Below are 19,272 nucleotides of genomic sequence, written 5' to 3'. Positions count from 1 at the left end.
GGCGGGGTGCACCCTGGACTGGTGGCCAGCCAATCACAGGGCACATATAGACAAACAACCATTCACACTCACATTCATACCTATGGACAATTTGGAGTCGCCAATTAACCTAGCATGTTTTCGGAATGTGGGAGGAAACCGGAGTACCCGGAGAAAACCCACGCATGCACGGGGAGAACATGCAAACTCCACACAGAGATAGCCGAGGGTGGAATCGAACCCTGGTCCTCCTAGCTGTGAGGTCTAAATAGATACTACATATTATGTCTATACTACTTCATTTACTTATACTGACAATTTATACTGTAATTATTATATTTTACAGATTTATATTAACATTTCATTGTTTTTTAATTGCTAAAATGAGTTTACGGTATGAGTTTATTTATTTATTTTTCTCATTTTTAGATGTAATGCATTTAATACAAAAATAATTGTGTGTTTTGTAATTATATTTATGATTTTATATGATTTTTGTCACCATTTAATTTATTAAAAAATATTAAAATATGTAATTTAGAAAATAATGATAATTAATGAATGTTCTATTCCTGGAATTATTTGTTTAAATATACTTATTTTACAGGATTTTTATGTGATCACAATTTAATTAATAGAAATTATTAAAATTAGTCATGAAAAAATATATATTTGTATTCACTTCCTGTAATTATTTGTTTAATTATATTTACTATTTTATATGTTTTTTATATTACATTAAAGTTGTATTTTTGTGAAAAAGTAATATTTTAAAAGCAATATTACTACAGTATTTTTTTAAGTTGTATAATGTGATAAATATTTCATAATATAGTGAGACTAACACTTATTTTTCTTGAATGATAAAGTTGCGAAATCAAAACTGTATTCCTATTTTTTAAGTTGTAATTTAGTGAGAATAAATGACTTAAATGTCAAGAAAGCCAGCAAAGCAGTTCGTGTGGTGTTTCCTCAGGAATAAACACAAACGCTTGCATAGTATTGCCACTAGATGGCGACATTGTTCCGAATGAGGATATTGAAGTACCGGTGCTCCCCAGCAGGAGGCAGCTTCTCCACTGTCAGGCGGCGGGGAACCCCAACCGCGGAGGAGCATGGAGGCCCTCTCCTTGCCCCTCTGACCTCAGCTTCCTCATCTTCGTCCTCATCCTCACTCTGCAAACATTCACCTCCTCGGGAGAGAAATGAAAGTCAGACATTGTCCGTGAAAATGTAAAGTGATCTGCTTTATTTCATTGGGAGTCACCCGAGGCAGGGAACGCTCTTTTCCTTAAAGAAATAGAAACATATCAGGACGTCGACACTGTTGCTTTTCTTTTCCTCCTTCCTTAAAAGACAAGAACATGGCTGTGTGTGCGTCACAAGCAGCCACGACGGCACAGTTACGACATGCACCGAACAAGAGAACATGAACACACAAACGACAGCATAGAAAGTCAACAGGTAGAAATGTGTTCTTGCTTTTTTTTTTTTTTTTCCTTACATTGTTTTTTTTTTCGTACAAAACAGAAAAGCTCGGGACCTACAAACAACATTTGTATAAGAGATTTTATCACTCTTTTTGTTCTTTTCCCTGGAAAGAAGTGTAAATGTACTTTTACAAAGACCGATGGCTTAGGCAAGGTTGGGGTCAATTCCGCTGAGAGCTTCCACATGTAGAAAAATAGAAGTTCTATGTTTGGAATATTTATGCTCCTTTTCTTCTGGCTTCCCCTGCAGAACGGCGCCCCCGAATGGAACCCAACCCGGTGAATACAGCCTTAGGGGGGACCTTAGTGGGACCGAAGGGGGCGGGGGTCCTTTCTGATGAAAGCAAGGCTGCGGTCACACTTGTGGTCCCAACAAAAATGTGCTTGGCTTCGCGTTTGCGCTGCTATTTTAGTCATGTCAGCAAAAGCGGTAAACAACATAGAGTATTCATCAAGCGAGGACTTGATAGGACAGCCATCTTTTTGTACATTTAGGACCTCGTTGTTGCGTCTTTTAAATGACTTTTCTTGGGAAATTAAACTTTTTTTCATCAGAAAAAGAAGTCAACCTTTTCTTGCAATACAACATTTTTAGTCATGGAACATTTTGTTTTTATTCTTGTAAAATGTAAATGAAAAAAAGTCAACTGTTGTGGTCTCAGTTGACCTCCAAAATTAGGATTTTAATCTTTAACAGTCTACACCAGGGGTGGGCAAACTACGGCCCGGGGGCCACATGCGGCCCACCAAGCGTTTGAATCCGGCCCGCCAGTTGCTTTCTAAGTAACTTCAACTTTTAACATACAAACTGGCAACATGACTTGCAAGTCGGATGTCTGATTTAGTCAAAAATAAACAACAAAACTGTCAAATTAAATGACATAGTTTGATGTGGTGTGATGTTTAAAGTGTTCCTAAAAAAGGGACATGAGAACATACAACTGATATAGGATAACACTTTTACAGATAAAATTAGACAAATAATTCAAGGAAAATGATAAGCATAAAATAGTGTGTGTGTGTTAAATATATGTTCTGGCCCCCCAGACAATTTTGTTAACTCAATGCGGCCCTCGAGTCCAAATATTTGCCCACCCCTGGTCTACACCTTAGTCATGGAACATTTTGCCTTTATTCTTGTTACATTTTGACTTAAAACTTTGAGTCATGGACATTTAGTCTTTATTCTTGTAAATTTTTGCCTTAACACTGAGTCATGGAACATTTTGCCTTCATTTTTGTAAAATTTTGACTTAAAAGTTTGAGTCATGGAACATTTTGCCTTCATTTTTGTAAAATTTTGACTTAAAACTTTGAGTCATGGAACATTTTGCCTTCATTTTTGTAAAATTTTGACTTAACACTTTGAATCATGGAACATTTAGCCTTTATTCTTGTAAATTTTTGACTTAACACTATGAGTCATGGAACATTTTGCCTTCATTTTTGTAAAATGTTGACTTAAAAGTTTGAGTCATGGAACATTTTGCCTTCATTCTTGTAAAAGTTTGACTTAGCACTTGGAGTCACGGAACATTTTGCCTTCATTTTTGTAAAATTTTGACTTAAAACTTTGAGTCATGGAACATTTTGCCTTCATTCTTGTAAAATTTTGACTTAGCACTTGGAGTCATGGAACATTTTGCTTATATTCCTGTATAATAAAACTTTCAAAGTCTGTTCACATTCAACCTCCAAATTTTTATTTAATTTTATTCTTGTACAATCTGCAAACATTGTACAACTCTTTTTGTAATATGATTTTTTTTTTAGTCATGGAACATTTTGCCCTTATTCTTGTAAAATTTGGACTTTTAACACTTTGAGACATGGAACATTTTCCTTTTTTCTTGGAAATTTTTGACTTAATACCTTGAGTTATGGAACATTTTGCTTTTATTCCTGTAAAACCTTAATTTTAAAGTCTGTGTTCACATTCAACCTCAACAATGATATTATTCTTATTATTAACTTGGACTTTTTCATGCCTTTTAAAATAACTTTTAATCAGAAGAAATGTAAACTCTTTTTGTAACATGACATTTTTAGTCATGGAACATTTTGCCTGTCAAATTTTGACATGAATAATTCCTGCCTGCTCTTGAATGGCACCAGAGTTCAGCGGTTTGGGTCACGCCAGCGTTGGGGTGACCAAACCAAGCGTCCTAGCAGAGCAGAAAGTGTGAACGCAGCCTCAGACTTTCCAAATATTAGACATAGAAAGTCGTCTCTACAGCCGGGAGTGCTTTGTTATGGGGAAAGTCATCTGTGTGTTACCATGTGACCAAACTCAACAGCTGTGCTTTAAGTGATAATAAAAATAAATAAAACATGTCATGTCACAGTATCACAGTCTCGGTATTAAAAGTAGTTTTTGTACCACGGATCATGGTTGTCTCAGGACAGTTCCGCAAGTTTGCGTACCAAAACGCATTGCAGTTAGTAGAAAGGGTTACTTGGAAAAAATACTTGCTTTCCAGTTGAAGTTATGGTGTAATAAACGGCGTTACAGTCGTCCCTCGCTACATCGCGGTTCGAACATCACTGCCTCACTCTATGATGTTTTTGTTTCAAAATTACTGTTTAAATATGCCAATTATGCGTAATTTTGGCATAAATTGTGCATAAAATGGCCAAATTAACTAAAATACCAAAGGCAGAAGAAGCAGTCTACTTGCGAATGTAGTATTCTACATTGGCCACCAGGTGTCAGTAATTGTTCGGTGAGGCATGCACTAAGTTTCCCTAGGGAACACATTTACTGTGCCACTGCTCCAGCAGCTGGTTTATTTACATCTCACTTTACTCTTATTTTGTCTATGTTGGGTAAGAGTGTGACGCCATTTAAGCCACCATTAATGGCAGAAGTACATCAATGCATTATGCCAATAATGTATTACAAAGTATGACAATACATAAATGTATTCTAATGGCACCTTTAAATGGCAAGACATGAAATAACCCTTGATAGTCAATTTTACATTTGTATAACCCAATATAGTACATATAATCTAAGAAAATAGGACATATTAGGTATAAATAAGATAACAGAGGTTAGCGATTCCTTATTTTCTTCTGTGCAGCGTACTTCCGCCATTATGGAGGAATCGTCACGAAGTTTCCCTACGGAACACATTTAGTGTGGCACATAAATGACTTAGTTACTCTTGTTTTGTCTGCTATATTGGGTAATAACATTTAAAGTCGCCATTAAAATACAGTGATGATTTGCAATAATGTATGGCGACTTTAAATGGCTTTACGCTTGTATTACCCGCGGTAGTAGACAAAGTTAAAGCGATTTAAGACGTAAATAAAACTCCCGCTCGATCAGTGTCACAGTAAATGTGTCCCCCATTGACGAGTCTACCGTAATGGCGGAAGTACGTTGTCCAGAGGCAAACAAGGAAGTACTAACACGTTAGTTATCGTATTTTCTCTGATTACATGTAATACAAATGTAAAAGTGACTTTATGGTGTTATTTCATGTCTTGTCGACTTTAATAATGTTGAAAAATATTTAGAAGATAGTAAACGGGATTTCTATGCAACATAACTACAAAAATATGACAGCAATTTAACAGCGATAAACGAGGGACGAGTGTTTTGTTGCTTTTTGTTGGCTGCTCCACTAAATTGATGTGAGAAAGCATGACCTGTCACTTTTTATGTGCAGTTTGTTTGAATTCCGCCTAACAATCCTCTCCGGTGGCGTTTGCTGTCTATTCATGAAATATTGATTGTCATCATAGGTTTCAGCCAAAAATCATCCCTGACTGCGTTTATGTTGAAAAGCGCCATGAATGGATACATGGTGATGATGATGATGATGATGCGGGCTGACAGCGGAAGTGCGCTCCCGTTGAGTGTCGCGTGTCAATTGATGGTGGTGATTGGCAATCAGCAGTCATCAATCAGGCCTGATTGCATGTCGAGGGGCTGCTGAAATGTTGGGCATGCATTGGCCTTGGCTTTTCCTAATCTTGTTCCACCAGAGAAATCCAATTAAAGAGCCGTTTATCAATGTGAGCCGAATGAAAGAAGAACACCAGCACAAGTCCATTGATTGGCTTTGTCGCCTTTTTACGCCTGCCATGGCGTCCTTATCATAGTGGACATTTCGTTTATACATATTCTACTTTTCCACTGAAGAATTCTACCTTTTTTATTTCAATGTTTTGTCTTTTAGCAGGAAAATGGCACAAGAAAGTGGCGGAACAACAAGAAAGACTGCGATAAAATGTTAGTGATATTCATTTTAGAATATAAACATTACCATATCATCATTTTTTTCACAATCTTTTCTGTTATATATTTTTTCAAGGCCATCCCAATACTGAGGACTGCTGTATCCCAGCAAGGTGCACTGTATTCAGCCACACGCTCCGAGCAGTCACCATGGAGGTCTCTGGTAAACCTTTTATTTCCAAGTTTCAACTAAAAATTGATCCCTTGAAATGTAATTGAAGCCAGCCAAGCCAGGGTGCTGAAATATTTTTCATCATTTTTCTCAAGCTGCTGCTCTCCCTCTCTCATTGTAGTCACTAAAATTCATTATTCGTTATTATTTTTTCAAGTTGCTGCACCTTCCCCAAAGTCTCCTGGTGCCTCCCTTATGTAAGACGCTACCAGGAACCGTTAGAGCATGGGTGTCCAAAGTCTGGCCTGGGGGTCATTTGCGGCCACTCAGCTGTTTTTTTTTCTTTAAATTGGCTTACAGCTCCTTCTAAAAATATAATTACAAAAAAAACAGCAGCCAAAATGGGAAAAAAATCTAATAAAAAGTTCAAATATTAAAAAGAAAAACATTTGCAATAAGAAAAAAGTCATCATTTTATGGGAGCATTATTATGAGGAAAAATAATCATAGTCGTTTCAGTAGCGAAGAGTTGAAATATTAATTTTTAAGTTGTAATATTTTGAGAAGCAAAGTTATTTTTGAAATGAAATAGTTTATTATTGGAATTGTAGTTTATTCTTGGAGTAAATAAATGATTCTTGGAATTTATGGAAAATTAGCTAGGGGAAGAGGTTACTGGAATTAAGTCATAAAATTATGAGAGAAAATCTACAAAGATTATTTGAGAAGAAAGTGAAAGTGTCCTTTCCATACTTTCACTTTTCTTGTGAAGTTTGGACATTCCTGCTTTAGAACGATGCAAATGATTGGGTGGGGGAGGGGGGGATTCAGTTTTCCTTGAACCGAACTTTCTTGTGTCATTTCCAGCTAAAAGAGTGCTACTTACCTCCATATTTGGGCTGAATATTCTACCGAATGGGGCGTACGGTGTGCACGTATGCTTGAGTAGCACTTCAGCGTCATGCTGTCAACCTGGAGGCTTTCCCGTGTCATGCATACATTCATTTGGGAATTCTTTTTTCCATTAAGCGTCACACTCCCTCTCTCTCTCTCACACACACACACTCACTCACACTCCTCCACCCTCATTGCTATTCCTTGCACACTGCGGCGTCCCTCACTTCTTAAACACAATATGAAATTGGGATTTGCTATTGACTATTAGCATATTTTTCCCTGTAATTAAAACAGTTGCCTTTCTTGCACCGTGTTTCTGTTAAAGGGCCAGACATTTTTTTAAAAGCATTTTTTTTTCAAAGTATGTTGCATCTCAACCGGGATGAACAATTTTTCCTGCGCGTGGATGAGACATTAAAGTGCACGGTGGTCCTCCTCGTACGTCAATATTTGCATGACTATTGCTGTGTGCTGCGGTAATAAAACACCTAGACATAAACACAACGTCATGACATCATCATAGTGAGTCATGAATGCAGGCGTCTATGTGTGTGTGTGTGTTTGTCGTCGTACATGAAATCAGACCTCGTCCAATCCAATTAAAACACTGACCGGTCGCTGTCACCATGGCGACCAAGCGCAAGTGTATATATTTTATATATATATATATATCTCCAGTACATTCTTGAAGTTTAGCTGTGTGCATCTTGCCTGCTTGCGTGCTGTGCTATGAATCTCTCCAGCATATGTGCAGTAGCATACTGTAGTTTCTTTAAATGTGATATTTATTATACATCATATTGATTATGTACAACCTGCTGTGTCCCCCTAGACATAAGGGGAATAAGGCCAATGCATGCTGGACATTTGCGACTGTGTAAAATGAATGGTGTCTTTGTGTGGCCAAGCAGCTGGTGCATGTTGACATTAGGCTTGAGCCATGAACGCACAACGGCCACAAGATTAGGTACACCTACACAAGCCGATCACGTCGCATTTGTGCGTTTGCTAAGCCAATAAATAGCTTTGTGCTTCAAATGTACATATTCATGCCTGAATTAGGCATTTTCAAACATAAAAATGGCTGAATGAACTAAAGTATGAATGCACCTCATGCAGTGTTCCATAGTGGCCATTAGGTGTCAGTAATGTTACTGTAATGTTTGGTGATTGATCTCCCAACAGGCACAATAATCCCGAATACAAAAATGGGCTACTTTGGCGGCCGTGAGGTAACTCTCTGGAACCCCAGTGTCACTTCCTGTCCGCCCACCACTCAGCTCCCTTTTACAGCAACATTATTTATAATTTATTTTCTCTTATTATGTCTACGATAGGCTGCACGGCGATCGTGTGGTTAGCGCGCAGACCCCACAGCTAGGAGACCCGAGTTCAATTCCACCCTCGGCTATCTCTGTGTGGAGTTTGCATGCGTGGGTTTTCTCCGGGTACGCCGGTTTCCTCCCACATTCCAAAAACATGCTAGGTTAATTAGCGACTCCAAATTGTCCATAGGTATGAATGTGAGTGTGAATGGTTGTTTGTCTATATGTGCCCTGTGATTGGCTGGCCACCAGTCCAGGGTGTACCCCGCTTCTCGCTGAAGACAGCTGGGATAGGCTCCAGCACCCCCGCAACCCTTGTGAGGATAAGCGGTAGAAAATGAATGAATGAATTTCTACGATATTGAGTAATAGAAATATAAAGGTGACTATAGGGGTGTTATTTGAAGTCTAGAGGGCTCTAATAATTTTAAAACCATATTGAGAATGTCTTAAACTGGTTTTCTGTGCTTATATTATAAATCTGTAATCCTACTTGGCAGAAATTCACTTATTAGCACTTAAGTGATAGTTTGTTCACTTCCTGTTTTCAAGATTCACACAACAAAACTGGGCCGTATTGTTTTTGTAATGGCTGAAGTTTTGTATTGTCAAGTCCGATGGTGAAGGTGTACCTAACAAAGTGGCCGCCGTTACTCCTAAAAGTAAGAATAAGCCTTTTCATCCATTATGAACGACAAAAATCATGTTGTTAACGTCATGTGAAAAATACTGCGATGATGCCCCCCCCCCCGTATCATCCGCTCTGTGAAGCCGATCCTTAACGTGGGTTACGTGTCCCGTGTGATCGAGTATCTATTAGGTATTTTCCTCTTATCTATAGAAAAATAAATCAGCTCGGACAATCTTAGAGGTGTGTATACATGAATTAGCATCGTATCATCCATCGGCAGTCATCCTCACATGCACACACACACACACACACACACATAAATACAGACATGCACGCCACGCCACGCCCCACCCCTGACAAATGCAAATGACTAAGGCCAGGTTTAGGAATGGAGGGCACGAATAAGTAGCTTATAGGCTTTTTAGGTCCTGTCCTGTATCTCCAAGACTACAAAAACGAGTGGGACTAGCGAACGTGACGGTGGGCGGCGGGGACCGTTCCTCCTGGAGAAGGTGGGGAGAACCCTCAGACGCACACGTCATGGCATCTCTGAGCAGACCCGCTGGCTACATTTTTGGGGTGCTTGCTTTGTCTTGTGGAATAATCGATTGGAATGAGTCGAACGAAGGGGGGGCAGTGAAATTTGTCTACTTCCAAATGTTTGACTCCCCGAGTCGGTGCTCCGTGCGAGCGCACGGCCCAACGCCATGCTCAGGTGCTTTTTGGAGCGAGACGCTGTGTTTGTACCGCAAGCACTCACGTCCTTCCGCGCTCAGTGGCTTTTGTCCAAAGTGTTGTGACGCCCCTTTTGCCTGCGTCCCATCTCGGGTCCCACGTGGTTCTCGTGAGGAACCCCGCATATCCCCTCCAGGGGGAATAGACAGTTTTGCCCCAGTATCTTGTGGGCGGCTTCTAAATGGTTGGTGCCTCTCTGGTAGTTGATGTTGATGCTGCGTTTGGGGCTGGAGTCGCTCAGCAGGCGATCTGTGGGGCTGGCGTCGGAGATGTCGCGCATGTGCTCGTCGTCGTCCGTGTCGGCGTCGATGTATTTGCTGATGGAAGAGTCGTGGAAGGTGAAGACGGTCGGGGCCAGGGCGGCGCTCTCCGGGGACTTGGGCGGGGTTCTGCTGCTGGCCGTGGTGTAGACGGAAACCTCAGGGCTTAGCAGGGAATGGTCAGAGAGGACGGAACTGTCCGAGAGTGGCGACGGTCCGGGATCCTTGTCGTTGCGGCAGCCACCCTTGGAGAAAAGGCTTCTGGACGCGTTGCGTGCAAATAGGAACTTCCTGGAATTTTCCGAGCAGGACGGTTTTGAGACGGTTACGGGCGCCAGCATGGGAGCGCCGCTGGTTTGATGGCCGGTTTTGGCTGCCGAGTGCTGAGACGAGGTTATCGCCGGACTGTTGCTATGGCAGAGGTCCACTTGTGTGCTGTGAGGATATCGTGGATTCTCCTGGAAGTCTGTAGCGCAACTGATGTAGCTGTCAATGCTGGACAGACTCTTCATGTCGCCCACCCCTTCTCTGGTCCCCAGCGTTGATGGATGGTGATCCTGTATGGCGCCCAGCTCTATCTCGTCCCTCTGCTTCCCAACCCTGGAACCTCGGTCTTTGGCGTTGAGGTTGGGTTGCGACTGCGTCTTGGCCATCTGTGTGTACATCTCCTCCAGCTTCTGAACGTTTAGCTTCTGGGGGCTGCTGTTTCGACCCTTGTTGGGCGATCCTAAGTGCTGCGTGTTAATGGAACGGTTGGAACTGGTTTCTGACGTGGCTCTCTTGGGAGTCCACTTCCAACGGTTTGGTGAGAGGTGGTTGTCCTGAGGCCTCTCGTTCTTCTCCACCACCACGTCCATCAGTTCCGCACTACGGGCGAATGCCTCCTTCAAGTTCATGGAAACAATGCTACCATTTCTCTTAGCCCTCTCCAGGGCTTCTCTGCGTTTAAGTGCTTTTTCTTGTCTCTTTTGCTCCTTGTAGAATTCCGAGAAGTTGTTGACAATAATAGGAATCGGTAGAGCTATCACCAGTACTCCAGCGATGCAGCATAAACCCCCGACTATTTTACCAAGCAGAGTTTTGGGGTAGATGTCTCCGTAGCCGACTGTGGTCATGGTGATGGTCGCCCACCAGAAAGAAGCTGGAATGCTTTTAAACTTTGTGTCCTCCTCATCCTTCTCCGCAAAAAACACCAAACTGGAGAAGATCATGATGCCCATGGCGAGAAACAGAATGAGCAGGCCCAGCTCGTTGTAGCTTCTCCTGAGGGTGAACCCCAACGACTGAAGTCCTGTGGAGTGACGAGCGAGTTTCAGAATACGCAGGATCCGCATGATTCGGAAAATCTGAACCACGCGCCGCACGTTCTGAAACTGCAGCACGCTCTTGTTGGATTCCGTCAGGAAGATGGTGACGTAGTAGGGCAGGATGGCCAGCAGGTCGATGACGTTCAGGGGTCCCTTGAAGAACTTCCATTTGTTGGGGGACGAGAGGAAGCGTAGCAGGTACTCCATGGTGAACCAGGCGATGCACACCGCTTCCACGTGGGCCAACTGGGGGTTGTCTGTGGGCTGGCCGAACTCGTCTTTGTCCTGCAGCTCTGGTAGGGTGTTGAGTGACAAGGCGATGGTGGACAACACGATGAAGAGGATGGAGGTGATGGCCAGGATCTGAAAGACAGGAAACAAATCACATTTAGTCAAAAATTAATTCATAAATGATAGCTATTTTAAGGTTGACTATGGCTTAGTGTTACCAAAAAATGTTGAAAGACATGTTATATGGAGTATTCCGGTCACATGACATAGTGGGAAAAAATGTTCTCCTATTCCATGTGGAAGTGGTATCTGACTTTGTCCATCATACCCTTTTTTTTCAACCCGACTGCTCACTCCCAAACATGTATTTGTACCACAAGGTGGTAAAAAGGTTCCTTTGGTATGTACCATATCGAGATAGCCAAGATCAGTCCAAATCATCAAAATGGCGGGTACTGAGAGGGACAGCTTTTGAACATAATAATAATAATAATAATAATAATAATAATAATAATAAGTACATTTGATCCACTGAATGTGGATTATTAGGTATATATTATTATATTAATATTATTAATAATAATAATAATTATTATTATTATCTTAATAAGACTGGTTACTGTTGTGGCAAAAGCCCACAACAAGATAAAACTTAAAACAAGCTGAACCCCCGACGTCACTTCCTGTTCACCCACCACTCAGCCCCCCTAGCACCAGAACATACTTATACATTTATGTTTTATATTCTCTTACTATGTCTACTATATTGGTTAACACCATTGTAAGTTACTATAGGGGTGTTAGTTCATGTCTAGAGGTCTCTAACAATGTTAAAAACCATATTTAGAAGATGGTAAACTGGTTTTCTATGCCATAACTACAAAAATACTATAAAGTAAAATTCATGATCAATAGTTGCTTTTCATAAGTACTCGGAAGGTTGTAGTAATCATCACAAAACAAATAGTTGAGCATATATAAATGTGTATTGTGTGTTGATGGAATAATATGACACACATAAATAGTGTGCCAGGATCATGATCCTGTGAATAAATACATCATGCATATGTAGTCAAAGATCTAAACATCTAATCCAGCAGTGTTCCCCCGCGTCTGGGCTCCAGAATAACATGTGAAGGCAATAGAAAGAAGACATTTTGACTCCGAGGAGTCGTGAGTGCAAATTGTCTTATTTGTGTTTGATTACATTTGAATGCGGCATCAAAGGCATCAAATCTTCATTTCCTCCCGAGATGAGATGCCGGGATGATCACCAGGATGTCAAACGAAGCCAACGCATGAAGAGCACGGCTTCCTTATCTATCTTACTTGTCCAGAGCAAATGAAGACCAGTGATTGACAGTTCGGGCTTTGACGACACAAGCTAATCATTTGTCCACTCCCGCCTCGCCAAACGGCTCAAGAGGCAACCTTATCTGCCGCCAATCAGAGCAGGAGGACACTGTTGCCATAGCATCGTGGCAGACGTGAATAATGATCCTATCTGTTTATTTCCTGCTCCCTGAGCGCCTCGTCTCCTGCCTTGGAGGAAGGTCTCTACCAGGACTGAAGCTGGGAACGATGCTTACCGGAATATGGGGTACACCTCCACAATCCAATAGGAGTCCAGGAAATTGGAAAATGTAGTTTGTCCTTTTTAATAAACCCGAATACGCAATCCCAACAACGTATTTATACATATTTTACGTTTTTTTAAGCGAGAGGCCAAAAGAGGTGATGATGCAACTAATGTGTTTCGCTTCAGTGCAAATATAAGCTATAAAAACGGCCACAAGGTGGCAGAAGTGCGTTTTGATAAGAGATCATGTGGATGGAAAAGTCACACATGACAGGAAGAAGGAAGTGAGCGAGAGCGTGGATGAGTTTAGGTGCAGAAGGTTACGCATTGGAGGGAAAATCTTAATTAATTCAGTTCCAAATGTGAAAATGGTAAATAGTTCACGTTGTTATATTTATACATAAATATTATTTTGACGTAAAACCACCCTTTATGTACTCTTTATGTTGTAGTTGTTTACATATTTTGAGCTGTCATAAGATTTTTGTGTGAAAGTGAAAGTATTGCATGAAATGCATCTTTTTACAAAAGGCTGCTTTTCTCCCTTTTCTAGTCGGGAACTGATATTTTCCTGAAACTTGTTCAACAGCTGATTACAAAAATAAAAAATAAATAAAAAAATGAATAAATTAAAATTAAAATTAAAATTAAATAAAAATAAAAATAAAAATAAAAATAAAAATAAAAATAAAAATAAAAATAAAAATAAAAATAAAAATAAAAAACTATATTAGGAAAGCAGGAAGTGAACAAATGTAACTGTTACTGATTGTAAAAGTACCAAATGAAGGGGTAGGATTTACTCCTTTTGGACATGTGATTATGTGATGCACTCAATTGTAATCTGATGCATGTTCAAATGAAATAAAACCATTACCATTACCATTACCAAAAAGGTAGAAACAGGTCTAATCTGTCTTTTGGTAGATTCCGTGTTTAAACAGCCATAGAACACAATATTGTGTGCCTTGAGAGATCAGTCAAAATGGTCTATAATGGTTGCTACTGAGTGGGTTGTCTATTGAAAAATGAATGACTGAATGAGTTCATCTTGAATACTTCTGACTTTTCTGTTGTTTCTTTTAGACATGACTTTTATATTACTTTTCTTAAGAAATTACAACTATTTATTACTAAAAAAAAATGCAGCTTTTTACTGTAAGTGGATTTATTTCCATTTCTGCGTGCTTTTTACCGGTACATGGTACATGACTTTGAACCAACTGAGCCCGAGACCTAGACCGAGACCCGTCTCTGAAGTGGCGCCAACCTTTTCTCGGCTTCCATTTTGCTTTTTTTTCCGGCTTGTTTGAAAAGATGCGACAGTTAACCTCTCCAGCTGAGGCGATAATCACATTGGCCGTTTGTAATGAGTCAGGGCAAGAATAGATTTATGCTTCTAACAAACCCCTCATTTGAAACTGCGGGGGATTGTGGCTACAGCAGGGCAGGACAAAAGAGAAGCGGCGGTAATGGGACTGTGATGCTATAAAAAGGTCACTAATGAAGGCACACTGTGTAAGATTATGCTTATGAAGTTCCACTCGGAAAACCCTGCACATTTCCCAGCGGCTCGGGTCCCTGCTGCCACTGCACACTCCTCATCCCTTTCCTTGCTTCCTTGCTTCCTTCATTGTAATTCAAATCCAAAGGACCGTCAAGCCACTAAAAAGCAGGCAAACAACTGCACGTCTTGGCAGATTCTAATTGCAACAACATCAAGCAAATTACTATGGCTATTTTTAGCATCTCCCCGTGGACCCTTGCTGCTAATAGTGGCCGTGCATGTGCCTCGTGCACACAAAACCCGCTCCGGTGTATTTTGGTGGCTTTGAAATAAGCAAGATATTTATATCCGGAGAGAGCAAACTGACAGGAAATGCCACTCTGACTGACGGGAGACGCGTACATCACACCACCAAGGTGTGTTTCTAAGCGTGTGGACACCATATTAATATTCATGTTAACACACCGCCGCAATCGTACCGTATTCGGGCACATCACCTGCAACTTTAGTTTTTGGGCCTTCGGTATGTATAATAATCCGATACATTCATTATATATTCATATATTCGTGGAGGTTTTTTGTATCGCCATATTGGCTCGAGTATAAAATCCTTTTTAGAAAGTCAAAAACAGGTTTCTAACTACAAAAATATATAGTTTATTCATACTAAATCCTACTTCACGGAAATTCATTTATAGCAATGGGGTCTGGGACCAATTAACCACCATAAACGAGATATTATTGTAAACGCTAATCTGCATAAACATTACTTTTGAGACATGGACAATGAAAATTATATGACAATGTATTGCACACTCCTCCACCCACAAAAGGGCTCACTCCGTTCATGCCGTTGTTCTATGGAACAAACACACTAAGGTGCTGTACTTTTCATTTATTGTGTTATTCATTCATTCATTCATTATTATTGTTGTCCCAGTCCAATATATTGAAAATGATCTACTTCCTTTTTGTTTACTGTACAATGAATTCATTCATTCATCCCAGGCCTTGTCTGGCTTTAATCTTGGGAGAGCTTGTGACCCCCCCCCCAAAAAAAATCCAAACACAACACAGTCTTGCTTCTCCAATATATTGAAAATGATCTACTTCCTTTTTGTTTACTGTACAATGAATTCATTCATTCATTATCATCCCAGGCTTTGTATGGCTTTAATCTTGGGAGATCTTGTGACCCCCCCCCCCCAAAAAAATCCTAACACAACACATTTTTGCTTCTCTAATATATTGAAAATGATCTACTGCCTTTTTGTTTACTGTACAATGAATTCATTGATTCATTATCATCCCAGGCTTTGTATGGCTTTAATCTTGGGAGATCTTGTGACCCTCCCCCCCCCCCAAATAAATCCAAACACAACACAGTCTTGCTTCTCCAATATATTGAAAATGATCTACTTCCTTTTTGTTTACTGTACAATGAATTCATTCATTCATTATCATCCCAGGCTTTGTATGGCTTTAATCTTGGGAGATCTTGTGACCCCCCCCCCCCCAAAAAAAAAATCCTAACACAACACATTTTTGCTTCTCTAATATATTGAAAATGATCTACTGCCTTTTTGTTTACTGTACAATGAATTCATTGATTCATTATCATCCCAGGCTTTGTATGGCTTTAATCTTGGGAGATCTTGTGACCCCCCCCCCCCCCAAATAAATCCAAACACAACACAGTCTTGCTTCTCCAATATATTGAAAATGATCTACTTCCTTTTTGTTTACTGTACAATGAATTCATTCATTCATTATCATCCCAGGCCTTGTCTGGTTTTAATCTTGGGAGATCTTGTGACCCCCCCACCCCAAAAAAAAAAATCCAAACACAACACAGTCTTGCTTCTCCAATATATTGAAAATGATCTACTTCCTTTTTGTTTACTGTACAATGAATTCATTCATTCATTATCATCCCAGGCCTTGTCTGGTTTTAATCTTGGGAGATCTTGTGACCCCCCCCCCAAAAAAAAATCGAAACACAACACATTTTTGCTTCTCTAATATATTGAAAATGATCTACTTCCTTTTTGTTTACTGTACAATGAATTCATTCATTCATTATCATCCCAGGCCTTGTCTGGCTTTAATCTTGGGAGATCTTGTGACCCCCCCCCCCCACAAAAAAAATCCCAAACCAACACAGTCTTGCTTCTCCAATATATTGAAAATGATCTACTTCCTTTTTGTTTACTGTACAATGAATTCATTCATTCATTATCATCCCAGGCTTTGTATGGCTTTAATCTTGGGAGATCTTGTGACCCCCCCCCCAAAAAAAAAATCCTAACACAACACATTTTTGCTTCTCTAATATATTGAAAATGATCTACTGCCTTTTTGTTTACTGTACAATGAATTCATTGAGTCATTATCATCCCAGGCTTTGTATGGCTTTAATCTTGGGAGATCTTGTGACCCCCCCCCCCCCCCAAATAAATCCAAACACAACACAGTCTTGCTTCTCCAATATATTGAAAATGATCTACTTCCTTTTTGTTTACTGTACAATGAATTCATTCATTCATTATCATCCCAGGCCTTGTCTGGTTTTAATCTTGGGAGATCTTGTGACCCCCCCCCCCCCCAAAAAAAAATCGAAACACAACACATTTTTGCTTCTCTAATATATTGAAAATGATCTACTTCCTTTTTGTTTACTGTACAATGAATTCATTCATTCATTATCATCCCAGGCCTTGTCTGGCTTTAATCTTGTGAGATCTTGTGACCCCCCCCCCCCCCCCCCCAAAAAAAAAAAAATCCAAACACAACACAGTCTTGCTTCTCCAATATATTGAAAATGATCTACTTCCTTTTTGTTTACTGTACTATGAATTCATTCATTCATTATCATCCCAGGCCTTGTCTGGCTTTAATCTTGGGAGATCTTGTGACCCCCCCCCCCCCCAAAAAAAAATCCAAACACAACACATTTTTGCTTCTCCTTACGTGAGCTACTGACACCATTCTAGCAGCCTCCCTGGAGGAAGTCCCAGTGCTGCCACTTTTCCTTATTAGCGAGCGTCAGGAGCAACATGTGGAAGCTCCTGTTCCCGTGAGTCCCACAGGAAGTCAGCCCTCATCCAACAAATGCGTCAGTAATCGCCGCGACACAGAGAATAAGCTCTGCTTCTTGCTACTCCTTTTTCCGCCGTGTTGAATTGTGTCAACGTGTGATGTACTCCACCGTAGCTTAGTTTTGAAATAAGCTAAACCATTAGGATAGGCAAACACCTCCACTCCACACCTGAGCCCCATACACGGCCAGCCCGCTATCGCCATGACAACCCCATTGAAGCTCAACAGGAGGTGGTGACGCGGACCTGTCTGTGCAAGGCGAGTCTGACACAGTCTTCCCGACTTGAGCGGACCCTCTCTCTTCCATCAGTAACCCCGCATTGTTCACTATGCTGCACTTCTGTTGCCATTTACAGGGGAACACGCTAGATCGAGTGGGTGGGGGGGTGGGGTGGGGGGGGCAGATGTTTGCCGCAACAGTCGTTGAGTGTGATAAACAGCAATAAAGTCATAATGCGAGCATTGAATAAGGTGGAATAATTCACAGCCCTGATTCCGAATGTAGACGGGGCTCTGTGCCTCTCAGCCTGTGAAAGACTGAGACGGCGTTTCCATGGAGACGGGAGGAGGAGACCTTTGAACAGCAGAAGCCTGTTTATCTTCGTCTCGCACATCTCGTACTAAATAAATATGTAGTATGTTGCGAGGAGCAGAGCTGTAGATTGAAGCCGCTCACCTATTAAGGCACGTCTCTCCTTAGTTGGCTTTTAGTTATTCCGCATCTTCATGCGGAACCGTTTTATTTTTATCTTGCGGGGTTTTCCAGATTGGGGTCACCACAGCCAGCCAATTACATGATTTGATTTCATCTATAAATATCACACACACCCCAAGATCTAAATGCCAAGTGAAGACACGGATCAAGAAGGCAATCAGATGGATGAAGCTGAAGTCATGCGGCTAAAAATAGGCTGCAAGTACACAAATAAAAATGATAATAAAGGTAATAATAATAAGAAGACAAATCTGACATGAATTAAAATAAAAAGACGATAGTTCTACCAGGTTCTTCCTTCCATTGAAATCTTCTACTTCCTCTCACTTGGTCGCTTCCATGCATTTTGAGGTCAGAGAAAAACCTCAGTGATCCTCCGTGTGCTATTTCTGGAGAACCAACTTTTCCCGAACTCAAATACCATCGGGTTTGCAACCCCCCCCCCCCCCCCCCCCCCCCCCCATTCAAGTAACGCACTACTGTAAGGAGGAAATCTTTGCCTGGATCATCCATCTCCTCAATGAACGCCACCTCATCTCCTCTCCTCGTCAATTATTCATGAATTTCAGATGAAGAAGAAAAAGCCGGAGTCAGCATCTTTAAATTTAAAACCTGGCTGCTCCACGGTGGCCGTATAAATAGCAACACTATAGCACAGGAGGCGGGTCTGGCACACGCTGGGAATCTTATACGTCTGACTGTGCTGGAATTAGCTGGACCGACTGGGGAAGCTTTGAAGGTGATGTTTCGGGAAAGACCTGATTCAGTACGCTTTGTACGTTGTATGTTAAGCATCTTATGTAAATGGGAATCTCTTTGCCTTTTCATACATAAACAGTTTTTTATTCATTGGGATTATTGTGCTTGAGGTATTTTAGGTGGGAAACAATTGTCAGTCAAACCCTGAAGCGGACATTGATTGTTTAGCATCAGCTGAGGGCAAGGTGAGTAGCGGCGAGTTGTTGAATGGGAGGTTTACATGAAAAAAAAACGGTGACGCCATTTCTAAATATCAAGTGCGTATGAATAATAGGTTGTAGCGAACCACGAAACTGCCCTAATTTATACATTTAAAAAAAAAACATGGTAGCGTAAAGCTGCACAATTCTAACCGAAGAGGCGACTGGACATTATTTATCACCAATACAGTCCACAA

The 19,272-nt window shown here is 40.8% G+C and overlaps 1 protein-coding gene across 1 annotated transcript in view; it reads right to left on the bottom strand.

Moving 5' to 3' along the window:
* Positions 1-958: 958 nt before the first annotated feature.
* Positions 959-19,272, bottom strand: part of kcnb1 (potassium voltage-gated channel, Shab-related subfamily, member 1) — a 38,325-nt gene continuing 20,011 nt past the window's right edge. The window contains exon 3 of the mRNA XM_058065539.1: positions 959-11,348. Coding sequence (XP_057921522.1) covers positions 9,456-11,348 — 1,893 coding nt within the window. The 3' untranslated portion in view covers positions 959-9,455. The remainder of the gene's footprint in view (positions 11,349-19,272) is intronic.

This window comes from Doryrhamphus excisus, chromosome 1, assembly GCF_030265055.1.
Source record: "Doryrhamphus excisus isolate RoL2022-K1 chromosome 1, RoL_Dexc_1.0, whole genome shotgun sequence".
NCBI classification, from domain to species: domain Eukaryota; kingdom Metazoa; phylum Chordata; class Actinopteri; order Syngnathiformes; family Syngnathidae; genus Doryrhamphus; species Doryrhamphus excisus.
This window is presented reverse-complemented; position numbering and strand designations above follow the sequence as displayed.